We start from the raw sequence: 27,986 nt of genomic DNA, 5'->3' as shown, positions 1-27,986 counted from the left end.
GGAGTCTCTCCTTTTAGCTGGACTTGAAGTGATCTACAAACAGACCTGCACTCAGGCGGATCCAGTACAGACTCGGCTGAAGGACCGCTGCCCTGTTGAACTGATTTTGGCTCTCATGATATCCTCATTATATTAATGGCAGTAAGGGATTTTACTGATGGCATTTTCTCAGATTTTTGTTCGACTTTTCCCGCTCCACCTTAAATTTACATTTAAGTTGGAACGGGGAAATTTGAACAAGCATCCGCGAAAAAGAAGCAAGTTCAGCTTCATGGAGGGTTGAAAGGTCTGATATGATGATGTTTCTCTATTTCCACTGAACAGCTGAGTGACATTAACTTATTTTGATGTTTAACAGAACTGACAGGTCAGTATTTTGTCTAGTTTGCTAATGTTTGTGATGGCTAGTCACAGCAGCTGCACCATTTAAGGTGGAATGGGAACATTCAAACAAGAAGCTGCGAACACATAAGCTAAATTCAGCCTCGAAGCTGAATGGGTAGTATAAGAAGTTTTTTGGCTATCAAAATATCCCACCTAGAGGTTTTATTTCCAAGCATTCTCGTAAATATGCGCTACAGTAGAACGCTTCAATAAGCTAGCACAACTTGTCAGAGCAGTGGCTCAGCCCACCTGAACATTGAGTAGCTTTGCAACATCAAATTGATGTGTAGTAGCTTTAGCTCGCAGAACACTTTTCCACTTCACCTCTTTAAAACGAGCTCCAACCCAGAGAAGGTGGCAGCATTTCTGCACTCTGTTTATATTTGGTTTCCTCTGTGTTTTAGAGCTTTAACTTGCATTTGTTGCTGCAGCAACAAACTGTGTTCACAGACAGTGGTTTTCAGAAGTGTTTGAGCCCATGCAGTGATTTCTGAATCATGTCTGTTTTTAATGCAGTGCCATATGAGGGCGCAAAGATTATGGCCAGCAACTGTTTTTTGGCCTCGTCCCTTACATACAGATTCTCTGAATGCTTAAATGTTATGTACCATAAGCAAAACTTTTGCTATTTTATGTTGAGAAATGTTATTCTTGAATTGTTGCACTATTTGATGGTCTTTCACAGAGTGGTGAACCCTGCCTCATCTTTACTTTTGAAAGACTCAGCCCCTCTGAGACACTCTTTTTTCCAATATTTTTTTTCCTGACCTGTTGCCAATCAACCACCAGGTGTTTTTTAGCATTACACAACTTTACCTTTTGTTCCCCCATACCAACTATTTTGGAACATGTTGGCATCAAATTCAAAATTGGCAAATCTTCTTTTTTCGGCTGCTCCCTTTAGGGGTTGCCACAGCGGATCATCTGCCTCCATCTTGCCCTATCCACTGCCTCCTCTACTTTTACACCAACCATCTCCATGTCTACCTTCACTACATCCATAAACCTCCTCTGAGGTCTACCTCTTCTCCTTCTACCCAGCAGCTCCATCTCCAACATTCTTTGACCAATATATCCACTACTCCTCCTCAACACATGTCCAAACCATCTCAACCTGGCCTCTCTGGCTTTATCTCCAAACTGCTCCACCTTCATTGTCCCTCTGATCTGCTCATTTCTAATCTTGTCCATCCTTGTCACTCCCAACGAAAATCTCAGCATCTTCATCTCCGCCACCTCCAGCTCAGCCTCCTGTCTTTTAGACAGAGCCAGAGTCTCCAAACCATACATCATAGCAGGACGCACTACTGTCTTGTAAACCTTCCCTTTCACTCTTGCTGCTATCCTTCTGTCACACATTAGCCCTGACACACATCTCCACCCACTCCATCCTGCCTGCACCCTCTTCTTCACCTCTTTTCTACACTGTCCATTGCTCTGGATGGCTGACCCAAGATATTTGAAGTCATCCACCTTTACGACCTCTACTCCTTGCATCTTCAACTTTCCACCTGCCTCCCTCTCAATCACACACATGTATTCTGTCTTGTCTCTACTGACCTTCATTCCTCTCCTCTCCAGTGCAAACCTCCACCTCTACAGATTCTCTTCCACCTGCTCTCTACTCTCACCAGAGTTTACAATGTCATCTGCAAACATCATGGTCCATGGAGCCTCCTGCCTGACCTCATCTGTCAACCTTTCCATCACCATTGCAAACAAGAAGGGGCTCAAATCTGATCCCTGATGTAACCCTACCTTCACCTTGAAACCATTTGTCACTCCAACTGCATACCTCACCACTGTCTCACTATCCTCATAGATGTACTGCACCACCCTAACATGCTTTTCAGCTACACCTGACTTCCTCACACAGTACCACAGTTCCTCTCTTGGTACCCTATCATATGCCTTCTCTAGATCCACAAAGACACAATGTAGCTCCTTCTGACCTTCTCTGTACTTCTCTACCAACACTCTCAATGCAAAATTTGCATCTGTGGTACTCTTTCTGGGCATGAAACCAAACTGCTGCTCACTGATCTGAACCTCTCGCCTTAGCCTTGCTTCAACAACTCTTTCCCATACCTTCATGGTGTGGCTCATCAACTTTATACCTCTGTAGTTACTGCAGCTCTGCACATCACCCTTGTTCTTAAAAATGGGGACCAGTACACTGCTTCTCCACTCATCAGGCATCCTTTCACTCTCCAGGATTTTGTTAAACAACCTGGTTAAAAAGTCCACTGCCTTCTCTCCTAAACATTTACATACCTCCACATGTATATCATCTGGACCAACTGCCTTTCCATTCTTCATCGTTTTAAAGCTGCCCTCACTTCCACCTTACTAATTCTCTGCACTTCCTGATCCACTATCTCTCCCCCCGTTCTTCAAAGAAAGTACTCCTTCCATCTACTCAACACTCTCTGTTCACTCACTTCTGTTCACTGTACCTGATGTACATCCTTTCCAGCTCTATCTCTCTGCTTAGCCAAACGATACAAGTCCTTTACTCCTTTTTTTACTGTCCAGCCTCTCATACAGCTCATCATAGGCCTGAGCCTTTGCCTTTGCCACCATTCTTTTCACTATGCGACTAGCCTCACAGTACTCCTGCCTACTTCCTTCATCTCTCTGGTTATCCCACTTTTTCTTAGCTGCCTTCTTCTTCTGAATACTCTCCTGGACTTCCTCATTCCACCACCAACTTTCCTTGTCATCTTTCTCTCCAACTTTCACCTCCAACTTCAGGCTCATGATCCTGTCTGACACTCTCTTTACATCCAGAACACTTTTCCCAAGCTGTTCCTTTAGCATTATCCCTACTCCATTTCTCTTCCTCTATACACCATGATAGAACAGTTTGAATACACCTACACTGTTCCTGGCCTTGCTTCCTTTCCATCTGGTCTCCTGGACACACAGAATATCTACCTTCCTTCTCTCCATCATGTCTGCAAGCTCTCTGCCTTTACCAGTAATTGTCCCTATGTTCAGAGTCCCTACTCTAACCTCCACACTCCTGCCTTTCCTTCTCTCTCGCTGCCTTCTAACCCGCCTTCCTCCTCTCATCTTTGATGATCTTCGACCTACAGTAGTCCAATTTCCACTGGCACCCTGCTGGTCAACAGCACCGGAGGCAGTTGTTGTTAACCCGGGCCTCGACCGATCCGGAATGGCAATCATATTTGTGAGCCGCATGATAGTTTTGGCACAAGTTTTACGCCGGATGCCCTTCCTGACACAACCCTCAACAATTTATCCGGGCTTGGGACCGGCGCCAGAAGTACACAAAGTACACCCCTAATGGCTGGTTGCAAAATTGGCAAATATTTTTCAAAAAACAAAATCTGTTTCAACATTTCATATGTTGCCTGTACTATTTTCAATGAAATATTGGTGTGACAGAACAAAGTAGTTTCCCTAGTTAAATCTATTTCTCTTCTTTCATTCTCATTCTGTCCCTGCTCATGGGGAATTTGATCTTGTTAATTTTTTCTGTGTTTTTAGCTTATGGTTCAAGGATCCATTGTGAACAAGCTTTTCTTTGATTTTGTATTTATTTCATAAGTTATTAATGCTGGTTATTATTGTTTCCCCCTGCAGAGGTGAAGGAATCGGTTTGTGCTCGGTTGGGTAGACCAGTGGATCTCTATTTAAGGAGCAATGCAGTTCTGTCACGATAAGGAGGTTTGTAGAATCAATCTGCATGTCTAGGTGCTTGGATTTATATACCTGTGGCCATGGAAGTGACTGGAACACCTGAATTCAGTGATTTGGATGGGTGACAATACTTTTGGAAATATAGTGTATGTACCTCAACAATTAATAGCAACAACATAATTAAATGTATATGACAAATACAAAAATATAATTTAAATTCCACTGCTTCCATTTTGCATAATGTGCATTTCGTTCAGTTTTTTTAAAATATTAGGCAATTCCAGTCAAAAGAAGTTTCAAAAGCCAACACAACACTGACAGGTCGAACCAGAAATTGTTTTTATTTCTGGAAGTTTATTTCTGTAAATAAAATAGAAATAACTCCTCCCCCCAAAACAGACTGCAAGGACAAGAACATGTGAAAACAACCCAGTACTAAGACTTAGAAAAACACATCAAAAGTGAACGTATGTGCAATGGATTGTTCTGGGCAGTAGCAGCACTACTGGCAGTGCAGGCAGGCATATCTTTAAAATCATTCACTGAAAGTAATTTTTGTATGGAAAACAAAACCAAAGATTTTTAGTTTGTTTTAAAATTTAAAGAAATGTACAAGTATAACTAGAAATGTGCCTTTCCTGAAGGAAACGCAGGATAGTTGCGCAGCAGATACTATGGAAGTCGATACAAGGAACGAGGGATGAAAAAAACTACATATGGAAGTGGTCATACGGGTCAGTAACGCGGTGGATTTGATCTTGTGGACCTGTGCTGAATGAGTACATGTACATTACTCTGCCTCCTCTAATTTTGTGCTATGTTAACTGAAGTTCCACCTTAAATTTAGTGCCAACTTAAAAAGATTCCACCTTAATTTTATCGCTATGTTAATTAAAGTTCCACCTTAAACACTGTACCACCTTAAATTTAGTGCTATTTTATTTCAAGTTTAACCTTAAGGTCTGTGGCATCTCACAGAAGGTTCAACCTTAAGGTCTGTGCCACCTTAAATAGGTGCCACCTTATACACTGCCACCTTAGATTTAGTGCAATGTTATTTCAAGTTCCACCTTAAGTTCTCTGCCTCACAAAAAGTTCCATCTTAAAATCTGTCCCTCCTTAAAAAGGTTCCACCTTAAACATTATGCCACCTTAAATTTAGCGCTGTCATTTCAAGTTCCACTGTAAGATCTGTGCCACCTTAATTTCATTGCTATGTTAATTAATGTTCCTCCTTAAATTGTGTGACTCCTTTAATTTTGTGCTATGTTAACTGAAGTTCCACCTACATTTACATTTATGGCATTTGGCTGACGCTTTTATCCAGAGCGACTTACAATTTGATTGTTTTTTTACACAGGTAGGCGAAGGTGGTGTTAGGAGTCTTGCCCAAGGACTCTTATTGGTATAGTGGAGGGTACTTTCCCAGGCGGGGGAATGAACCCCAGCCTACAGAGTAGAAGGCAAAGGTGTTAAACACTACACTAACCACCTTAAGTTCTATGCCTCCTTAAAAAGGCTCCACCTTAAACACTGGGCCATATTTAGTGCTATGTTAATAGCAGTTCCACCTTAAACTTTTTTGCTATGTTGAGGTTTCACCTTAACGTTAGTTATATGTTAATAGCCGTTCCTTAAATATAGCGCTATGTTAATTGAAGTTCCACCTTAAATTGTGTGCCTCCTTAAATGTAGTGCTAGGTTAATTGCAGTTCCACCTCAAAGTCTGTGCCACCTTAAAAAAAGCTATGCCGTAAGATCTGTGCCACCTTAATTTTATTGCTATGTTAACTGAAGTTCCACCTTAAGTTCTGTGCCTCCTTAAAAAGGTTCCACCTTAAACACTGCCACCTTAAATTCAGAACGTAATTTCAAGTTCCACCTTAAATTCTGTGCCACTTTAATTCTGTTTCTATGTTAATTAACGTTCCACCCTAAATTCTGCGCCTCCTTAAAAAGGTTCCACCTTAAACACTGTGCCATATTTAGTGCTATGTTAATAGCCGTTCCACCTTAAATATAGTGCTATGTTAATTGAAGTTCCACCTTAAATTTATTGTTATGCTAGTTCCACCTTAAATTGAAGTTAACCCTTAAAAGAGCTGCTGATAATCAGGCTGGGAGTTGGTGAGACATTGAGACATCGTGGTTTGTAGGTGTTATGTGAGAGAGGGGGCCATTGTGACATCATGTCTGGCAGGCTGCCAACAGCCTCCCCATTCATTTTCAAATGTGGGACAAAAATTCCCACATTTTGGGCCACTGTTCGGAATCCATGCATCCGATCAAAAAGCTGTATACAAGCACGCCTCACACAACTGGGCCGGAAAATCTGGAGTTGGAACGGCATCAATATCTCGAAAACTGCGGGACTAGTTACGGGACAAAAATCCGGCAGAAGAATAAACAAAAGAAGAAGAAGAATAATATAAATTGGATAACAGTATAGTTGTGCATTGCTTTAGCGTTATATATATAATTTATAACTACTCAGACAAATGTTTGAACATGTTTTTGAGCAGTGGAGTACTTTGTCTTACTATTAGTGCATAGCAGACACGTCAGTGTTTGGACATAAATCTATACAATACTTGCAGCACACTAAGACTGCAACCATAATTTCAGATATATTTGTTCCCTGTGCATAAGAAAAAACAACAAACTTTGTGACAGAAGTATTAGTAAAACATGGAAAAACTTAACAGTGAAACACCAATGTGAACTGCAATTCCAAATGATTTAAATTCAGTGCCTTGGCCAGAATCCCCATGCAAATCCTGGCAGAAATAAAGCTATGAGGATAGAGGAGAAAAGGTTTACGCCGTTGTTATCCAGAATGGGCTTCCCACATATTCTCTTTACTGCTGGTGACTCATAGTTTACAACTCTTCCAGTGCTTTCATCATATCCTTGATGGAGAAAAAAATGGAACACAAACACATTCTAAATAACAAAATGTGTTTAGCAAAACAATAAACAATAAGGTGCATATTTTCTACCAAGAACAAAATTGGCAAAAACTATCCTATTTGTTTGTACTGTATGCATGCAATGAGTGGCCACTTCATTAAAGAGTAACTACACCCTAAGACCTTTTTTCCACATTAACAGCTGAAATGCATCACTCTGTCTAATAAAATGTGCCAGTCTAAAATTTGAACATATTTTTCTAAACAGTAAAAATATTTTATCATGATCAGTTCCGCCTCTGCAGTGCAGTATGCAAATTAGTCAACCAACTTTAGCACCCCTGACAACAGCCCCCACTCATGTAGTGCCACTAAATAAGAGAATCATATTAGACAAGAGCTAGGAAGAAAGTACCATTTAGACCTTTTTCTATACATACTGACACAGTGCATTTAGCTTGTTTTAAATGTGTTAGTTGGTTATTATTGTTAGTTCTGAGTCATTTGTGATATTGTAGTTTTTAGCCCTTCAGCCTTAGCTAGGTTACGCTAACTACCGTTAGTCATTTAACACAGCTATATTTAATCTTTCAAAAATGGACTTTGAAGTTTAGTTTTTCAAAGTGTTTAGTAGTTTTTAATTTAGCTTTTCCAGGTTGAGTGCAATGGGTCGAATGTGTGCTGACTGCAGATGTAAAGGAAATATTGGATTGCACACATTTGGCACTAATCCAGCACTAGCCAGTCAGTGCTAACGCATGATCAGATAGGTCCCAGTACCAAAAACATCAGCATGCATATTTGCAACACACACTCTGATGAGGCGAGCTTCTGCAGGTTTATGGAGGTTAAACTGTGTTATCTGCCTGAATAAAATCTTTGCCTGAATCATGATGATGTCCCTACAGAGCACCTAACATTTCTGGTTAAGGTAAATCAGAGTTCTCTCCTACTGTAGAGCACTTTGCTTGTGAGTGCCAAGTCATATTTTAGATTTGCATTTCAATGAATTTTGTTAAATGCGAAAAAAGAAAAACTAGTTAGCTATAGCTTGCATTTGCACCATGTTATGCAGGCTACCACAACAAGCCTTTTGGTATAAGACACAGCTGCTGGACTGGAAACCTTTTGTGAAGTTCATGGCACACACAATCATCCAAGAGTTCTGCATGCCACTCTGTACTACTGTTGTTCCAGCTCCAGTCCAGGAGCCCTCAGTGCTCTGCATAGGTCTGTGATATGTTTGCTGATGCAGAAAAAAATAAGGAAAAAATGTGTCAGAATTAGTCAATTTTTATTAAATAGGAATATTAAATGATATCCACAAAAGTCCACAAAAACTTGCTTGCCTCCCTGACAATAAGAAACTATATACTTTATAAGAAAGTACCTGATCAACACTGCAAGAGTCAGGATTCAGTTTTAACTCAAATATGTAGATGAGGATTCTTAAGATTCAAGTGGTATTTTGCAAGCCAGGGAAGTTACATGATGTTTATTCATGCCTATCCATATTTTATTAAATTGTAAAAAGAAAGCAAACAATAAGTAATACATTTGTTTTTTGTTTTTTTTTTAACTTTTTTTAGACAAAAAACTAAAATAACTATAGACTGATTCAACTGGCCTGCATTATGTCTTTTTCCAGGCACATGTGAAACTATCTGGTACAGAAATTTAGAGCTAACTTCTTGATTGTGCATTGTGCAGATATGAAAGTCTACATTATTATTTCTAATTCAGTTGGCAATCGGTACACTTGTGTTTTAATCATCAAATGAGTGGTTGAATAGTTGAATGAAAGTCATACTTTATAACCACTGCAGGCTCTCTCATGGATATGGATCATGGATCTGCTGTTTGACCACTGGCATCAGGAGCTCTTAAGCCAGGTGCTTGTTCCTAAACACCTGTGTACTCATTATGTTTGACCCAACAAAGGCAGTCAGCACTAAATCATCATTCACACTTCAGCAACAAGGAATATAGCACAGCCACGGTCAGAAATAGACTTAATAAACAATTTACTATCAAATGGTCTTTTCTTGTAATCAAGTGGCAGTAGACCAGATGCTTCTCATCTCAATAATCTTCTTTATCACCTGATTCTTTGCTCAAAATGTATAGCAAGTTCCTCTTTCTGTTTATCAACCAGAGCTCCCACCTGTCCTTATGTCAGCCTGCACCAGTAACGTGACATGCTCTAGGTGTGTTGTCGTGGCCTCTTTGTCAAATATATCAAGAAAATTAAGAATTAAAATAATTTTGATTGAGCTTCGCTTATTTTCCTGTAGATGGAGCATACCTTCGATAGCAAAACAGTTACAGGGCAAGGCAGCATACCTAGTTTGAAGTGACTATGCATTCTTAGTTCACCATGTGATTTATTTTTATTTTTTATATTAATTTATTTTTGAAAGCTAATTAGTTTTGCATAAGGTCTCAAAATACTGTCATCGATGCCCTTATAGACAGTCCCCTGAAAACTCATGGTGGTGATAAATTCTATTAAAAACTGAAAAATGTGGCTGAATGTGCATGTCTGGCCAGACTCTATTGTCTCACTGAGCATTTTACATAGATGAGCTAGGACTGGCTAGTTAACTGAAAGTATGTAGTTACTCTAAGTACACCCCTTTCAATAAGTACAACTCACTGTCTATTTTTTCAGGTCCATTTACTTTCTGTAATATAGTAATATAGGAGCTCTTCTACAATTAGTTCTAAAATTACTGACTGTAGCCTGCATGTAGTCTGTTTCTCTGCATATGTTGCTATCCCCTTTTACTTTACTCATTAGGAACCCCACAGGATCACCAAAAAGCAGGTGTTATCTTGGGGTTGGAACATTCTCAGTGCTTCAGTGACACTGATATTGTGGTGGCATGTTAGTGTGTGCTGTGCTGGTATGAGTGGATCAGACACCATATTGCTGTGAGTTTTTAAACGCTTCAGTGTCACTGATAGACTAAGAATAGTCCGAAAACCAAAGCCAACACTGTTCTGTGGGCAGCATCCTGTGATCACTAATTAGACTAGAAGATGACTAAGGCAGTGTGTTGCAACAGGTAAGCTAGTGTCTCTGAATTTACATCATTAAGGTGAACCAACAAGGTAGGTGTGTCTAACAGAGTGGACAATAAGGGGACGGTGTTTTTTTTTTTTTTAAAACCCAGCAACACTACTGTGCCTGATCACTCACACTAGCATAACACAAACTAAGTCTATTTATATGTATTTGTATTTAATCTAATGTTACACAGCAATCAAAATAGTCTTATAAACATTTAACACTAGATGCAATATTGGAAAGAGTTGCATGCATTGAGAGTATCAACTCAACGACGATTGTCACTGCAGTGCTAAGAATGACACATCACACACACACATTTTCTAAGTCGCTTCTCCCTCAGGGTTGCAGGGGGGTGCTAGAGCCTATCCCAGTGAGAATGACACATCAGTCAGATAAAATAATACCTGCTCTGTGATTATACTGTGAGGACCCTGACCACTGACAGACAGACTACAGTCTGTAATTGCAGACTGTAATTGCACATACATGGTAAGTGGGCCTGATAAAATGGACCAAGAAGTGTAGAAGAAGGTGTAATGAAGTGGCCAGTTGGTGAATGTTGTATTATTAGCATTACTGATCAAGTATAATTTTGCTAGTTATCCTAAAGTGTTTAGAACTTACCTGAATACTGCATGTTTGCACCCAGGAAAGAGTCAAGCATTGAGCCAAGTAAGCCAGCCATAGCACCATACACAATGATAGGCCACTGGGGAACAGCTAAATGGAGTTCACTAACCAACAGCAGCTGGGTCATGAAGTAGGCTGTGCCCACAGTGGCCCCGCCAAGGAAGCTGGCTATGAGACCAATTGTAGTGATTCCTCCATTAGTACCTATGATACAATTTACAGCATAAGTACAACAAAAATCCTGAGTAAGCTGAAAATATATACAGTTGTTTGCACAAGTTTAAATACCCCTTATCTAGACTAAAAGGTCAGATCGCTGACAGGAAACAAACTCAAATATGGCTTTTTACTGCACATTTTAGAAAACAATTTCTATTTATTTGTCAAGTATAACATATTGGAAATAATAAAGCATGAAATATGAAATGTGCCATAACTTTTACACATGCCACAGTTTTTTTTTGCAATATGCTAAATTCAGCAAATAAACATTAACTGCAAATTAAAATGTGAAGAAGTGTGTTGTCTGTAGAGGATGTGTCTATTTTCAGCATATGGCCAGGGGCAGCCAAACTTTTGCATATGACTGTACTACTAATAACAAAAGTCAAATGACCACATAGTGTGCATAAATTCTGAATAGCTTTTTGTGAACACATTTTATTGCTTCTTAGAAATGGTGGTCATACTATCTGTCACAGGAACTCCAAAATCAGAAATATTAGGACCATGGTCTAATGGTTTTGCCAGTTTCTCATGGATCCTAGTGGATTATTTCCTGAAACAAAACAGTTTCAAAGAAATATGTAAGATAACTCTGTCAAAAGCTTAGATTTGTGAACTTTAAACCATTTAGACTAGAGACAAGTGTATTTTTAAACTTTTCTCCATAACTCATTCATTAATTATATTTTGATAAACAAAGAACATGTTACACTACCACTATGGTATACAGCAGCCCAATGTTACTGACTATTTCATATGTTTGATAGCCTACTAGTTCTGTTTAATATCAAACATATTCTTACACCTATGTTGCATGAGTGAATATTTAAATAAATATGTATTTAAATATACAGATATTAAGGCTGCATGATATGGACATAAAATGCAACGTTCAATAATAAGTATTATTATATATAAACAGTAACAACATTATCATGGTGACGTAAAAACAATGAGGACAATGATGTGCATGTGACGCTACTACAGATTTTTTTGTGTAATGTGTAAACAGAAATCTAACTAACCTCTCCTTTAACCAATGAGTAAAGTACAGAACTGCAACAGCACCATTTAAAATAATAAAAATGAATTGATGCATATGAATGGATGCATATTTACATGCTTGTAGTTCTGAGTTGTGTGTGTTTTGTAAGGGGCAGTTTAGCCAAAAGTTACTTGGGTTTAATTCCAGTGCACTCAATAGTTTTGTGCCTACAATTAAATGAAGTGCCTCTGGCACTGCATGGTAATTTGATCAGTTCAGATTGAGGTTCTCTCTCAGTCTTCATTTATCACTCACTCGCTAGAGAGTTTGAGTTACAATTGCAACCTGTTATAGCTGATCCGTACTAACTCTTGATGGACACTTAAAACACTCAGATATATATAGATAAGGGAACATTTGTAATTCTTTGTTATAAATTCAAAGTTATGAGGTGTTGGTGTGAGCACATGACAATAGTGCAAATAGACTCACACAGTAAGACAAAGCTAATTAAATTTGCCACAGGTTATATTAAATGAATCTTTGAAACAGATGTAACTAGAAAATTGTTAATAATTTAATGTATTTTTTTTTAAACCAAGGGATCCCAAAGTCAGTCCTGTCCAGACCACAGGTTATGCAGATTTTTCTGCTCTCCTTCATCTAGCACATCTGAATCAACTCATTAACTACTTAACAAACTTTACATGTGCTGGGTCACCTGTCAAGGTGGGCTTCCCAGGACTGACCTTTTGGGAACACTGCAATTAACTATCTACTGAGCTGTCAACAAGTTATAGCTTTTTACCTATTGGGACTTCCTTCCAGGTAGTAATGAGCCTGGGTTTGTTTTTGCTGATAACTGGACCGACTTCTGAAGCCCATGTGTCTCCTGCACTACAGGCCAAAGCACCTAGCAGTGACAGACACATCCAGGAAGCAGAATACTGCTTCCCAAAATCCACAGCCATCTCTCCTGGACCAACCTCAATCATATAGAGCAAAGCCAGTTCTGTTGGTACACCACCATTGCAGAAAACCTGAACCCAGTTCCTCTGGCCACCTGCAGCAGGATACAGACTCCGTCAAATAAATGCAGAAATGCAGGACAGAATCAGAGTTACACCATAACAGAAATGCATCATAAGTGAAAAACTATTATAAGGAAATCTAAATTTATTAGTGGGGCAAGTTTTAACTCTCTTGCCTAACATGAGCAGACCAGCAATTTGGAAGCTTAAAGGCTCCAAACATCTCCAGAAACAATCTGGTCTGCCACTTCCAATATTTTTAGTTGTTCATTTATCCCAAAAGACTTATAGGTGTGCAACAGAAATAGGCCAATTTTTTTGGTTGTTAACGCTTTGACAATTATAATACTACCCAAGGAGCCTTGTCAATACTGTGTCTTACAAAAGAGATAAGAGTAAATATCTATGTTGCCTTTTTATTTAGAAGGTGGAAAATGAAACAATGTTAATGAGGGGCAATAAAAACAATGGATAGAACACATACAAGTAACATGATAGAACTGAACATTCCACAATGTTCTCTTCACTGAGAAAGCAGATCTAACTGTATTTTCAACATGTTAAACATGGCTGGACACAAAGTTGGTCCTTTTTGGTCTATCCTGATTTACTCAGCCAAGGTAAAAAAAACAAGACGTCACAGTTGATGATGGTATGTTGAATCTAAAGGTGTTTGTCATTTATTAAAATCAGGTGATATTTCTAGACCGCATGAGCAACAGTTAACACAATGACAGTGATACGTTGGGACTCCACTCTAGCTCCACATATAACACGATTAATAGGATGAATTTACATTGCCTGTCAAAAATATGGGGACACCTTGCCTTCTTTTGAAATTCTCCAAGCAATATTTGATTTTCAGTTTTTTGTTCAATTAAGTCAGGGAAAATTAGCTCAAAGGCTTTGTTACTTTATTAATACTTTATTAATATTCATATTTTGCACCAACAACCAGCTTCATCTTGGTATCAAGAGCAGGCTTTACCTAAATAATGTGGGATATATCCCAAAGTAGCGCTTTTACTGGACATTCTGCAAGATGTACACAGTTGTCTATTTAATATGTACTTGTAAACCACAAAAGAAAATACATGCACATGTTTTTGACAAGCTACGGTGGTGCCTGTTTTGTACTCAGAAATGACAAATCTGAAATTGTACCTTCTTTATATTCTGAGTCAATGCGTTTCTTGACATCCCCCTTCCATCTTGTCAGACTGGTGGATGTGATGAAAAATGCCAGCAGAGCTGCAAAGAAGCTCATGTTGGCCATGGTGAGAATAAAGCCAACCAGCAAAGCTGAAACAGTGACATATAAAATGTGGGTTGGAACATAAAATTCAAACTTTCATATAATAAATCCAATCTGTCATGCCTTGGATTTTGTTCCTGTTGAGGTGGTAAAGCTGGCAGCACAAATTTTCTAATAAAGCCTTTCAAGTGCTCTAAATTTGCTAGGACAAAAACAATGATAATTAAATAGTTAAAGTGATCAAAACTAAAGCTTTCTTCAAAACATTTAACATTATGACAAGGTCTCAGATTTTTTTTCTTAATTTTTACAGTTCTGCATTATTGCATCCTGATGGTCATTGAGTAGCAAATCAATTTTTCAGTTTCACATACTCTCTACGGTTCTATAACCCACATAATGCCAATGACGTCAAAGAAAAAAAAATCAATAAAGACAACTTCTTTAGACAAACTGATCTTCATTTCTTTGACAGAACATTTGAGGTAAAGGGAAAAACCAAGAATGTAAGACAACCCATTCATTTTCAAAGCTTCTGTCCTTGTGTCCTTCCACAAGTAGGTCCAATGGCTACAAAAAGTCATTATCTAAAAAATAAGGTCTCAACCATATCATGGGGGAAAAGTCATCAGTATTACTTGCCTAAACATTTATAGTGTTTGTATAATTTATATTCTGAACTGAACTTTAGTTTAGGTTTCTTATTAATATTGAACTAATGTAAGGCATTGTAGCCTACTCTTTGGGTCAGTGCAGGCCGATATTTAAGCAATAGAACACAAGAGGGAGTGCATTATCACGTAATAACATCACAGCTGAGATTTGGTCGCAGGCACTAGCCGAAGGCTGTTTTATACAACAGTTAAATAAATAAAGTAAGAACCAAATAAACTGGGCCATGAACATGGCATTAAATTATTTTTAATGTTATCAGTTCCTTCTGCCAAATTATAATTACTTAACAAGCAGCTTGATGCTATGTCACAATAAAGAGCTCCACTCACTCGCTGCACAGCCAGCAGTTCGTTCTCCAGCTCCTTACATAGACCAACTGACCAACTTGCTTAGTAATAGTTCCCAGAATTCATAAGGCTGCAGCTGGGGGAAGAGCTTTTTCTTATAAAGCCCCCAAACTCTGGAATTATCTTCCAGAAAATGTTCGGGACTCAGACACAGTCTCAATCTTTAAAGTTAGGCTGAAAACTCACTTGTTCAGTTTAGCTTTTGGTAGCTAATGTTCCCCCTTAGATAAAGGCAGCAGATCCAGGGGTCCATGGACACAGGGAATTATAGTAAACTGATGTGCTGTCGTCCCGCTGCTCGCACGCGGTCACTCAGGTTTGTGGACGGTGGAGCGGAGGGATGGACTTGGACTAGCTGCCCACCCTACACTGATGTTCTCATAGACTCCTAGCTATTCCTACTACCAATACTACTGCTATTAATATTAGTAGTATAATCACTTGTAGGTAGTTTGACCAGAGGAGGATGGGTCCCCCCTGGTGAGCCTGGTTCCTCGCAAGGTTTCTTCCTCAGTTCTGAGGGAGTTTTCCCTTGCCACTGTTGCCCCTGGCTTGCCCGCCAGGGGGTTTTTACATTTTTTTACATTCTTGTTAAAACTTTGTCTTTTCTGGAATTCTGTGATGCTGCTTTGTGACAACATCCGTTGTAAAAAGCGCTATACAAATAAATTTGATTTGATTTGATTTAAAAGTATCCATTTTCTGTTTGTGCACAAAGTAAGAAGTAAAAATGCTCAAATGACTTAAGCGTCTCCTACAGCTTTCAGTCATTGATTAGCAACAGCATCTCAGCGGAGTGATGGTGTTTGTGGAAAAACCCACGCTGTTATGGTAAACTAACAGCATGGTTAGAACACTTCTCAATCAATTAGCTTGCATGGCCGGAATTAACCGTTGCATAATATACAATATCTTAATTCAAGAATTAAGCTATCATTAGGATAAACTGACCTCGATTTACTAGAGTTTCAGAACAAGTTCCTGACTGACCTGTCAGATTTGCTGAATACTTCCAGTAAATAATTTCAATATAATAATAATTTAAATCACTGTGCCCAGGAGATAGTGTGCAAATTTTTAGTCTTGTATCTTAATTTGTATAGGTACTTTTAATTTTTGTCTTAAAATGACTGCTATGAAATAAAGTGAAAACTAGACTTCTGTTATTATGTGTAATGTCCGTAAGGTACCAAAACCCAGTAAGATCTGATGACACATTGACCTTTATTCATTAAAGCAGCATAAAGTCAAATCACATTGTGAAATGAGCACATGCAGATTTCAATTTTGTTATTCATCAGTTTCATCTTTGCCATATTTGTATGATCCCTCAAGCAGACAGTCTTTTATGAAAGTCGTTTTCAATCATTGTAATTTAATAACTGTAAAGCTATTTAACCACTGGTCAGAGCTCTACTCCCAAACTCTGCAGTAATTTGCTGTGGGCCGGTAACATCAAAAAAGATGAACTTAATAATTAAAAATCTAAGAATTAAAAGTGTTGATATTAAAACCAATATAAATATTAATAGAGACACACAAATAAACCTCTGGATATGACGCCAAACACATGGACTGAACTTCTTTGGTCGACCCTGGAGAGGCCTGTTCCAAGTGGAACCTGTCCTGGAAAACCTTCTTTGTTATCTCTTTGTTGCTATGACAGCAGGGATAAATTTGCTTTTCAGAATGGCTTTTCTTTTGATAATATTCTTCCAGAAGTACACATTTCTCCTCAAAAATCTGTCCCATTATGCAGTGGGAACAATGACATTGGATGGATTTTCCAAGCAAATTTTGGATGGTCAGTCAGGAGGCCTTCAGATGATACACACTGACATATGTATATAACATATGTAATATACAATATATAAATATATTACATATGTCATATACATATGTCAGTAAAATAATCATGGGCACTAGGCCAGTTTTATAGCTCCATGACTACGGATAATTTGACCTAGTAATTATATCAATCACAATATACTGTGATAGCAGGGTGCTACCTGTTTTGGAAACCTTGAGTAGTTACAAGAGTGAATATACCCACCTACTGTATGGTTTTGTGGCAAAGTATGGTCAGTAGAGCTGGCTATTAGGTTGTTGCTTGCAAGTTAGTTACCTTTGGGTTTATGTGGGGCAAAGAAAATGTATCAATTAAATGGATATATTGTAAAAATACAGGTAGAATTATTAGTGCCCCTTATTAGTGCCTCTTATTAGTGCCAAAACAAGGAAATTTCACCTCTGCATTTAACCCATCTGTGCAATGAAACACAACATACACACTAGTGAACACACACACACAAGGGGGCAAGTGAGCACACTTGCCCCCTAGTGCCCGGGGAGCAGTTGTGTTAGGTGCCTTGCTCAATCAATCAATCAATCACATACTGTCAGTTCAGGGGATCGAACCAGCAAACTTCCGGTCACAAGGTCCCCTAATCTCCTTTCCACGACTGTGCCCAGAAACAAGATGAAAGTGACTGGCAGGGCCGCAGGAGACCATTTGGCATGTGAGGGAAAGCTGTTTACGCTTTCAGCTACTGAATTTAATTAAACTTAACTGAAAAAAATAATAAAATCATACTCTTTCTGATTCACAATCTAAGACTGAACGGATACATAATCTTTTCATTTGAATAATATATTTAGGGCCTTGCAGCTTAACTAAGAGAGAGGAGCTTGCTTGACTTCAGTACCTCTGCTTAATCTGTGCCTTGATCTGAATGGATATAATGTTTTAGTCATATTAGATCTGTACTTTTCCCAAACAATAAAGAGGCCGATCTATTATGGGCCAATTTCTCAAAAAATCCAATATTTCATACATGTTCTGCCTATTCCTACTCTAAAAGTTCATGATGAACAGATATTGTAGGGCCTTTAAACAACAAAAAAATTCTCCTGGGGGACCATGCCCCTAGATGCCCATAGTTCAGGCTTAGCCTCTCTTTCACATACCTCTAGTGACACCATTGCATAATATAAATAAGATGGTTGTATATAAAGTCCATGTCCATAGGTATCAGCTTTTAATGTTTCTATGGCTGTTTTCAAGAGCTGTGTGATGCCTCACCTCCTAGAGCACCACTATGGTCAAGACTTTTTCTCCTTAAAGCACGTGAAGTAAGAATCAGAGGGACCAGAACAGAAAACAGCCACCTCCATGGAGAGACAGGCTGCAATGTACCTGTAACATATTAGATACATATCAGAACAGTGAAACAACTTCAGTACGTAGGCTACGCAAGACAAGAAGAAATTAGTGCTGAAAGTGTGAGCTCACCATAGTATGTGCTAGTAGTTATGGATATGACCCAGAAGGACAAAGAAATGGCCAAAGTGAAACATAAGACTATCATATCGGTCATCATGTTGACATATTCCTTTACTAATATTTCATCCTCAAAAAGCATTATTCTTCTTAAGAGGGGCACCTGTGAAGCACAAATGGAAACCAAAAAATTAAACTGAAATACACACTGTACTGTTGTGTGATCACTGCATTTAGAAAACCAAAATACTCTGGATCCTGAAAATAGGTATGTGATGTTTTATTTGTGAATTTGGAGTGGATTAGTTTTACCAAACGAGTTCTGGCAATGTAACTTCTTGCTTAATTAGACTGGCTTATTTATACAGAATAAAATATCTGTGTAACTCTCCAAAATTACCCCAGATAGTCCATATCGAAGCATTATACAACAGGGGCTACACTTCCGAGCAGCAATAACATATTTGTGCGGGCGAAAAAACAACCAAAAACACTGGTACTGGACGAGTGACGCTTCACATCTCATTTCAATGCGGGGTGACTCCCGGTACCAACACAATTCCAAATGTTGGGTCATTATTATAGCATACTGGGGGGAACATACAGTCAACTGTTATAGTCATGAATTCCAGGATTAAGGAACTGGTTCAAATCAATCCCCACTTGTCTTCCGATCACAAAAACACAGACAGGGTTTTGTTATTACTTTACTGTGAGGTCGATTTGAACAGGACAGACTGAGTTCCGGGTTCGAGCAAGATCAGTTACTACCTGAGGACGTGCTTACTGAGTGATTACTGACAAACTCCGGGTACGAATCCGACACGTCTGTAGTCTGTACAAGTCTGCCAAGAAATAATTTCGGAGCGAATTACGCCAGACTCAGGGGTACTCAGTCCTAGTTGAATCGACATCCCAATCATTTAATAACAAGCCCAGGTGATAAAAACTATGTCGAATCTGGCTTCTATTCGTGTCTTTTTCTAATTTTCCCGCTTTTAAAATGGCTTAAGAATATTCGAGCATTAAGCGGACTCCAGCTTCGTAGGAACAGTGCCTCCTTTGACATTGTTTTTCTGAGCTGAAGACGAAGCTACAGCTAAAATAGAGCTTCATTTGACCCTTTATCCTCATGTTCATGATATGACCACTGAAATCCTCAATGAAAAGGCTTTACTGAGAAATCCTGCTTTGTGGAATATAACTGCTATCTTGGCCATGCTGTAATTAAATATGGTCATGCGAATACAGTTTATTGAATGTACTCATCTACAAGTCATTACCTTTATACGCGTAAGGGAGCTGGGCTTCATAAGGAACTAAAGGACGTGGATTCACTAACAATACAGATTACAATTACAAGAAAATGCGCTCTCTTGTAAAGGAAAATGTCCGTAGTAGCTTTGCTGCTTTGCCCTTTTACTGGTTTAGACCAAAAACGACAGCACAATACAGAGTAACTAGCTAAATAGCTAGGTTAGCTAACCTACCCACCCACCTAAAGAGCTGAAATATACATTGAGCCAAAATAAACGTTCTCATTTATGTAGCAATATTTCATAGCTAACGTTACATGCTTTGCAAGCTGGCTTGAAAAAACAATAACTATAACGTTAGTCCATGTAGATTAAGATAAATAATAGAAGCTAACCTATAGCTCACAGACTAGGCCAGCTAGCTAGGCAGTCAGTTGAAGACTCTACCAGCAAGCCAACTATAACAGCGTTAGCTTCCAAGCATACCTGCAGCAAATATTCACATAACGCTTTTGTGGCGCCTCTTCCATTGTAAAACGTAACAGCCCACTAAATAAGAACAAATTGAAATATGTGTCAACTGTAACTCTCAGCAATAGCTGACGTTACAGCTGCCCTACAAAGCTCGGCCTATCAGAGCCGGTTTATGCAGCCCGGAGAACCAGTGAGCGTAACGAATGGGCGGAGACACTGTCAATCATTTCTTGCATTAGCCAATCATATAACAGATGGGCCGTCGAGCAAATCTTGCTTTGGCCAATCACACGTGTGAATGATCTGTTACTCATTGTGTGCATCGGCCAATGGTTTGAAGGAAAGTGCAAAAAGTTGTTACACACGCTGAAGTGCCTGAGCAGTAGTTTGAAGTTGTCTTAAAAATCACCTAATTCCTTATTTCAGATCAATATATATATATATATATATATATATATATATATATATATATATATATATATATATATACACAAATATACATATATATATATGTATATATATAAGAGAGAGAGAGATACACATGTAATTCGTTACTGTACTTAATTAGTTTTTTTCATGCATCTTCACTGAAGTATTTCTATTTTGGGCAATTTTTAACTTTAACTCCACCACATTTCAGTCACATATCTTATTTTTTACTCCACTACATTGTGTGAAATCTGTCGTTCCTTTTGGTTTATGTGTGCAGGTGTTCATGCTTATATGTAAATGTTTAGGCCTCTTTGGCAGGTAAAGCAGGATGGAGTTCATGCAAACACTGACTGACCATCTCACGTAAAGGCATTAGTGAACTGATAGAACATGTTCTTCCTGACTTTGTGGGTAAAAACATGAACACAATATAGAAATATGTGCATGTGTGTAGTTCTGACCAGCATGTGTCTTTTTCTGAGTTTATACAAACACTGTTTCTACGTAAACGTTGCTTGTTCACAAAAAGTTATTCTATAGCCACTTAGTTCCTGATGGAAACTGTTTGCCTTCAGGGTTTTGTGATTATGATCATTTTAGGTCTCCGGTCTGCAGAATTTCTCCTTCTCACAACATCTAACTTGATTTCACGTTAACGTTTGGCTGTTTCTGCTGAGCGACATCATCACTTAATCCATTTTTCATCCATAACTCAGCTAGAGGAGGCCGTTTAATACCTCTCTGCTGAAAAATGTCATAGAACCCATTAAAAGTGTCTGTCGGTTCCTGGTGGTTTTCAGTCGCTAATGGTGTTCTGTGTTGATATCACAGTGTAAAGGATTCAAATAATTTAATCGGGTGTTCTGAGTCCATATGCAGTTGTTTGTTTCCTAATGGTCTCTAACGGCAACCATCAAGCCAATTCCCGTTAGGAAACAAAACCATCAGGTTTTATTTCTAACGGTTCTAAACGTCTTCAGCATTGCATATCATGAGTTTCAAAAGTGTGTTTGTTTTTTCTGTGAATGAACTCGACGTTGTTTAATCGTCGTCTTTTTGTTTTTCCTTCATAAAACCAAAAAAAAAAACCCTGTGGTGTCAGAGCGGCGCTGACGTCGTTTCCATAAGGCTGATAAGCATGAAAAGCCAATAGTGCCAAAACGCCTTATGAGCAAATATTGAAAATATTATGCGTCAACACGTAAAAAAATGCAAGTGTGCACGCGCTAAAAATTACGTGTTGACATGTTTTGACATCTTACATCCAATCAGTAAAGCAGTATATGAATATATCTGCATTTTAATAAGGGGGCGTGACAACACCTGACAGATGCAACGCATGGTATTCCATAATCGAAGTTCCGTAATCGAAAGGTTAAAATCATGTCACTATGATTGTGCACCGCCTATATCACACGTGGTCCAACGCATCATTGTCATATGACCACAGTTCTGTGAAATAAGCTACAGAATTTTACAAATACAATTACTAACTGCAGACTTGATCCGTTTGGTCCCAGTCTTAAGCCAAAAAAAACTTGTTGAAGAATGAAAGCATTTTAGCAATGCTTTTTTTTTTTTTTTTTTTTTTTTCATGGATGCAATTTTCGTTTATATTAGACCAGAAGGGTCTCTGATATTTTGGAAAAAGGGATTTAAATATACTGTCATGCTTAGGAAATATAGTTTTCAGCCTTCATATTATATGTTCTTATTTAGAACACACGGTTCTTTAAGAAAGTAATATTTTCAAAATGTAGGCCTTGGAGCACTGGCACCATGTTTTATATCAGAATAGACAAAACAGTGGATTTCAGTGTTTGTCTAATGCCCATACTCACAACTGGTGTGGCTGAGAAATACTGTTTTGTTGTTACTTTATTAGCATAATCTTACTCTAGAAACATTTCTATAAGAAAATTAGCTTTATGAAGGAAAATAGGTCTCTGAACCACTAGCACCACATTTTGACAAAATCAGCACAAGTAGTATTGCTGAGGTTTTGCACTTATACTTTATTGATGTCATTCTATGGACACATGAATCTTTAAGAAAAGTAGCATTATGAGGAAAAATATAGGTCTTTGAACTACATGCAACACATTTTGTACCAGGCATAGGCAAAATCAGTATATCTATACTAAATATCTATACTAAAATTAATATAGAATTAGTATTAGTTACTGGGTTTTGTACTGGTATTTTTAAAATATAATCTTACTTGGGTACTTTTTGTGTGTGGTCATAGTGCCCAATGGGATATGCTAGGGAAGCCAGGACAATATGAATTCTAATTTAATAGCCATGACTTTTATTAGTTCTGTGAAACAACCAAATAAGTGCACTATGTACAGTATAAGTGATGAAAGTAAAATGCAAAAAGAGCAAACAAAAACTGATATATATTTACAAAATAAACAAGGCTCAATGCAGCCTTTATATAAGTTATTTATCCCCACAACTTAGGGCTTAGGGCAGCAATAAGTTCTGGCTTTAGTCCATAGATTCTGTCCTCTCACGGCAGAAGCTGTTTGTCTGCAGGACCTTTCAGGAAAACTCAGTCCACCTCTTTCCAGCTTCGAGCAAGCCCATAGTCATGATCACATATACTCAGGACACATTATGCACTGCTGTTGTCTGATCCACATGCAACAGACACTAACACACCACAACCACGTCAGTGTCACTGCAGTGTTGAGAATGATCCATAGATGATGGATGGACCTGTGTTTCTTGTGCTCTCAACATATCTGATTCAAATATACTAATTAACAAGTCGGTCCTTGCGTGGATAGGTTGGAGCAGGGAAAGCACTAAACTGTGCAGGCCTGAATACTGCAAAAGAAGGGGTGGGAAACACTACACTGGGCATTAAATAAGCAAAAAGAATAATAAGCTCACACTCAGCATTTCATGTTTAAAAGCTCAGAAAAAGAGGAAAATGCTATGTTTTTTTTAATGTAAATACAATTGTTATATCTATTAAAATTGGGTTGGGACAGTGTGTGAAATGCAAATGAAAAAGCAATTTAGAAATTCTACATTTATTTGAATAAAATCAGTACATGGACAAGCTATGTTATGTTTTATGTTATTAACTTTGTTACTTTTGTAAATATATGCTTATTCTGAAATGCTTACAGCATGTTCTAAAAAAAGATGGAACAGGAGCAATTTAAGACTGAAAACATAAACAAAAAACTGCAAAATAAAACATCAAATATAATTTTTTGGTACTGTTTTCAATTTTTAATACAGACCAAACAATTTACTAATCACTGCTGTTGTTAAGCCCTGCGATGGACTGGCGACCTGTCCGGGGTGTATCCTGCCTTCCGCCCAATGACCGCTGGGATAGGCTCCCCCTATGCGACCCTGAGAGAGAAGCGGCTTAAAAAATGTATTTGTGTGTGTGTGTGTGTGCTGTTTTTAATGACATTTCACATACTGTCCCAGCTTTTTGGAGTTGAGTTTGGAGGATATCTTGTCAGGTAAATTCTTTTTTATTGTCATTCTAGCCATATATAGGTGTGCAGTTGGATGAAATAGATTTTTCCAAGGCCTTGGGGCAACATGTAACAGCACAGTAAACAGTGCACAACAAAGCATAAGTATGCTGGTATGTAATACAGTCTTTCACTTGCAGCAGCATATTAAAATAGTGTCTAAGCAGCATAGTGGATTCCTAGAGTGTAAAGAGAGAGAATAAAATAAGCGTCCATAATCTCTGTTTATAATGGGTATAATTAAAATGAAATATTGGATGTTGTGGGGCTGTCTTGGCTGACACGCCTTTTCAACATTGCGTGGACATCGGGGGCGGTGCCACTGGATTGGCAGACTGGGGTGGTGGTGCCTCTTTTTAAAAAAGGGGACCGGAGGGTGTGTTCCAACTACAGGGGAATCACACTCCTCAGCCTCCCTGGTAAGGTCTATGCAGGGGTACTGGAGAATAGAGTCCGGCTTATAGTTGAACTTTGGATCCAGGAGGAGCAGTGCGGGTTCCGTCCTGGTCGTGGAACACTGGACCAACTCTTCACCCTCTCCAGGATTCTGGAGGGTTCATGGGAGTTTGCCCAACCAGTCCACATGTGCTTTGTGGATCTGGAGAAGGCATTCGACTGTGTTCCCCGGGGTATTCTGTGGGAGGTGCTTCGGGAGTACGGGGTACATGGCTCTTTTCTACGAGCCATTCAGGCCCTGTACAAACAAAGCAGGAGTTTGGTTCGCATGGCCGGCAGTAAGTCAGACTCGTTCCCAGTGAGAGTTGGACTCCGTCAGGGCTGCCCTTTGTCACCGATTCTGTTCATAGTTTTTATGGATAGAATTTCTAGGCGCAGTCAGGGGATGGAGGGTGTCAGGTTTGGTGACCTCAGGGTCACATCGCTGCTGTTTGCAGATGATGTGGTCCTATTGGGGACATCAGGCCGCGAACTTCAGCTTTCGCTGGATCGGTTTGCAGCCGAGTGTGAAGCGGCCGGGATGAAAATCAGTACCTCCAAATCCGAGACCATGGTTCTCAGACGGAAAAGGGTGGAGAGCCCTCTCTGGGTCGGGGATAGGCTCTTGCCTCAAGTGGAGGAGTTCAAGTATCTCGGGGTCTTGTTCACGAGTGATGGTACAAGGGAGCGGGAGATTGACAGGCGGATTGGTGCTGGGTCAGCAGTGATGCGGGCTCTTTACCGGTCTGTTGTGGTAAAGAAAGAGCTGAGCCATAAGGCAAGGCTCTCGATTTACCGGTCGATCTACGTTCTCACCCTCACCTATGGTCATGAGCTTTGGGTAATGACCGAAAGAATAAGATCGCGAATAGAAGCGGCTGAAATGAGTTTCCTCCGCAGGGTGTCTGGACTCTCCCTTAGAGATAGGGTGAGAATTTCAGTCATCCGGGAGGGACTCGGAGTACAGCTGCTGCTTCTTCACATCGAGAGGAGTCAGCTGAGGTGGTTCGGGCATCTGGTTAGGATGCCTCCTGGACGCCTCCCTCGGGAGGTGTCACAGGCAAGTCCACCTGGGAGGAGACCCCGGGGAAGACCCAGGACACGCTGGCGTGACTATATCGCCCAGCTGGCCTGGGAGTGCCTCGGAATTTGAAGATAATAACTTGAAGAGTTAGTGGAAGTGGCTGGGGAAAGGGAGGTCTGGGCCTCATTGCTTAGGATGCTGCCCCCGCGACCCGAACCCCGGAGAAGCGGAAGATAATGGATGGATGGATGGATGGATGGATGGATGGATGGATGGATGGATGGATGGATATTGTAATCACACAAAATTTCAAAACTCTTTAATACCACATTTTCAGTTCATCTATTACTGATATTATTCTGTTCGTTATCATTATGTATTTTAGTGTTTAAATGTAAACCTAAATGTGTAGGAAAATGTGTAAACAATAGATTATTTGATTACTTGGGCCTACACATAAATCTGATCAACATGAAATACTTATCTAATAATTGTAAAATCCAGAATCATTAAAATAAATATATTTTATTTTGGAATGAGACTTGTGTAGTAAGCTACTCTTAGATTTTAGTTTGGATTGTGGTCCTGTCAATCATAGTAGTACTTTATTTGATTTTGTCTGGTAATTTTAGGCTACACTGTATTCCAGATGACTGCATGTTTTATCCACAAAGTGTGGCCTGCTTTGTCAGTCCACTTTAGCCCACCCACACTCACCTATCAAAATAATCAACCATGTGTTGGTTTTGAAGAGATAAAGGAGAGAAGGAAAACTCTGGTTAAAGAGTTATTTCAACAACCAGTCTTCGTTTTTTACATTACAATTAATTAAAATCTAGATTTAGGACACGTCCAAGATAAGTGAAGCATTGAAAGTGCAAAACTAAAGACAGCCCTGCTGAAAGAAATCACAGAAACCATTAAAACTCTGTTGGTTCCTGGCGGTGTCTGATAGTTAAGACCGTGCCTTTAATATGTGGTTGCCCGTAGTTAAAAGGCCAGACCCCTCATAGCTGTAATTGGACTGATGTAGGACTGAGGAATAGGAAGGAGATGGGGTGGCGGTGGGGATTGCGAACCCTTCATCACAGGAAGGGAAGGTGAGGATGTGAATTTATAGAGTGCTAGATTAGAAGAACAAGGGGTTTCATCCATGATCCTCTGCCTCAAACTTCAGTTTTAACATAACTACATATAGTGATTTCCTGATGGCTCGATATCACAGTGTTAGGGACTCTACTGGTTTAGCAGGTGTTCAGGAACTGACTCCAGATGCATTTGAAGGTTTCCTAATTGGATCTAGAGGTGTCCTACAGAAAACCTGTGGTCTCTAATGGTAACCATCAAGCTAATTCCCATTAGAAAACAAAACCTTCAGGTTTTAATCCTAATGGTTCTGAATGGTCTCTTCATCAGTGAAGCGACAGATGCAGAAAACATAACATTTGGTATCTTAAATTTCAAAAGCAAAGCTTTGTTTAGAGTCTAATTATTTTTTTTAAAAGAGAGAAAACTCCACTTATCTGCCATCTCAGAAGAATGTCAATGGAAGAGGTCTTATATCCTAAGGAGTTGTAATACATTCGCAGAGAAATGTCCCCAGTTCCCTCCCCTTTAGGGCTTCTGTCACTCGCGGGCACCCTCTGCTGTTTAATAGTCCTATTTTTGATATAACAGGGAGAATTGGAAGTGGCCAGGCTCCTCATAAAATGAGACAGGGTACGCTGCAGACTGGAGCCTTAAAGTGACAAACACACTACTGTTGAAACTCATGAAAGCAATGCTGAAGACGATTAGATGTTGATGGTTTTGTTTCCTAATGGGAATTGGCTCGATGGTTGCTGTTAGAGACCATTAGGAAACGAACAAAGGCATATGGGTTCTATGACATTTTTTAGCAGGGAGGTATTAAACGGCCTCCTCTAGCTGAGTTATGGATGAAAAACGGATTAAGTGATGATGTCGCTCAGCAGAAACAGCCAAACGTTAACGTGAAATCAAGTTAGATGTTGTGAGAAGGAGAAATTCTGCAGACCGGAGACCTAAAATGATCATAATCACAAAACCCTGAAGGCAAACAGTTTCCATCAGGAACTAAGTGGCTATAGAATAACTTTTTGTGAACAAGCAAAGTTTACGTAGAAACAGTGTTTGTATAAACTCAGAAAAAGACACATGCTGGTCAGAACTACACACATGCACATATTTCTATATTGTGTTCATGTTTTACCCACAAAGTCAAGAAGAACATGTTATGTCAGTTCACTAATGCCTTTATGTGAGATGGTCAGTCAGTGTTTGCATGAACTCCGTCCTGCTTTATCTGCCAAAGAGGCCTAAGTATGTACATATAAGCATGAACACCTGCACACATAAACCAAAAGGAACGACAGATTTCA

The 27,986-nt window shown here is 39.2% G+C and overlaps 1 protein-coding gene across 1 annotated transcript; it reads right to left on the bottom strand.

Moving 5' to 3' along the window:
- Positions 1 to 6,660: 6,660 nt before the first annotated feature.
- On the bottom strand, positions 6,661 to 20,335 carry tmem19 (transmembrane protein 19). The gene is made up of 7 exons (XM_017724033.2): positions 20,203 to 20,335; positions 18,473 to 18,623; positions 18,263 to 18,376; positions 14,068 to 14,205; positions 12,681 to 12,935; positions 10,657 to 10,866; positions 6,661 to 6,959 (listed from the first exon to the last, which is right to left on the bottom strand). The coding sequence occupies exons 2-7, from the start codon at positions 18,600 to 18,602 to the stop codon at positions 6,796 to 6,798; spliced, it is 1,011 nt and encodes a 336-aa protein (XP_017579522.1). The 5' UTR covers positions 18,603 to 18,623; positions 20,203 to 20,335; the 3' UTR covers positions 6,661 to 6,795.
- Between the last annotated feature and the right edge of the window lie 7,651 nt (positions 20,336 to 27,986).

This window comes from Pygocentrus nattereri, chromosome 1 (genome assembly GCF_015220715.1).
Source record: "Pygocentrus nattereri isolate fPygNat1 chromosome 1, fPygNat1.pri, whole genome shotgun sequence".
Taxonomy (NCBI): domain Eukaryota; kingdom Metazoa; phylum Chordata; class Actinopteri; order Characiformes; family Serrasalmidae; genus Pygocentrus; species Pygocentrus nattereri.
Note: the sequence above shows the minus strand (reverse complement) of the source record. Positions and strands in the feature narration are given on the sequence as shown.

Bases quoted from the DNA above. Each gene is read 5' to 3' on its own strand.
- tmem19 (XM_017724033.2), bottom strand. From the start codon at position 18,602: ATGCTTTTTGAGGATGAAATATTAGTAAAGGAATATGTCAACATGATG. The intron at 14,206-18,262 runs GTGAGGCATCAC...TCACTGTTTCAG, and splicing joins CCATAGTGGTGCTCTAGGAG to CTTTGCTGGTTGGCTTTATT. The intron at 6,960-10,656 runs GTAAGTTCTAAA...TTCTCCATCAAG, and splicing joins TGCAAACATGCAGTATTCAG to GATATGATGAAAGCACTGGA.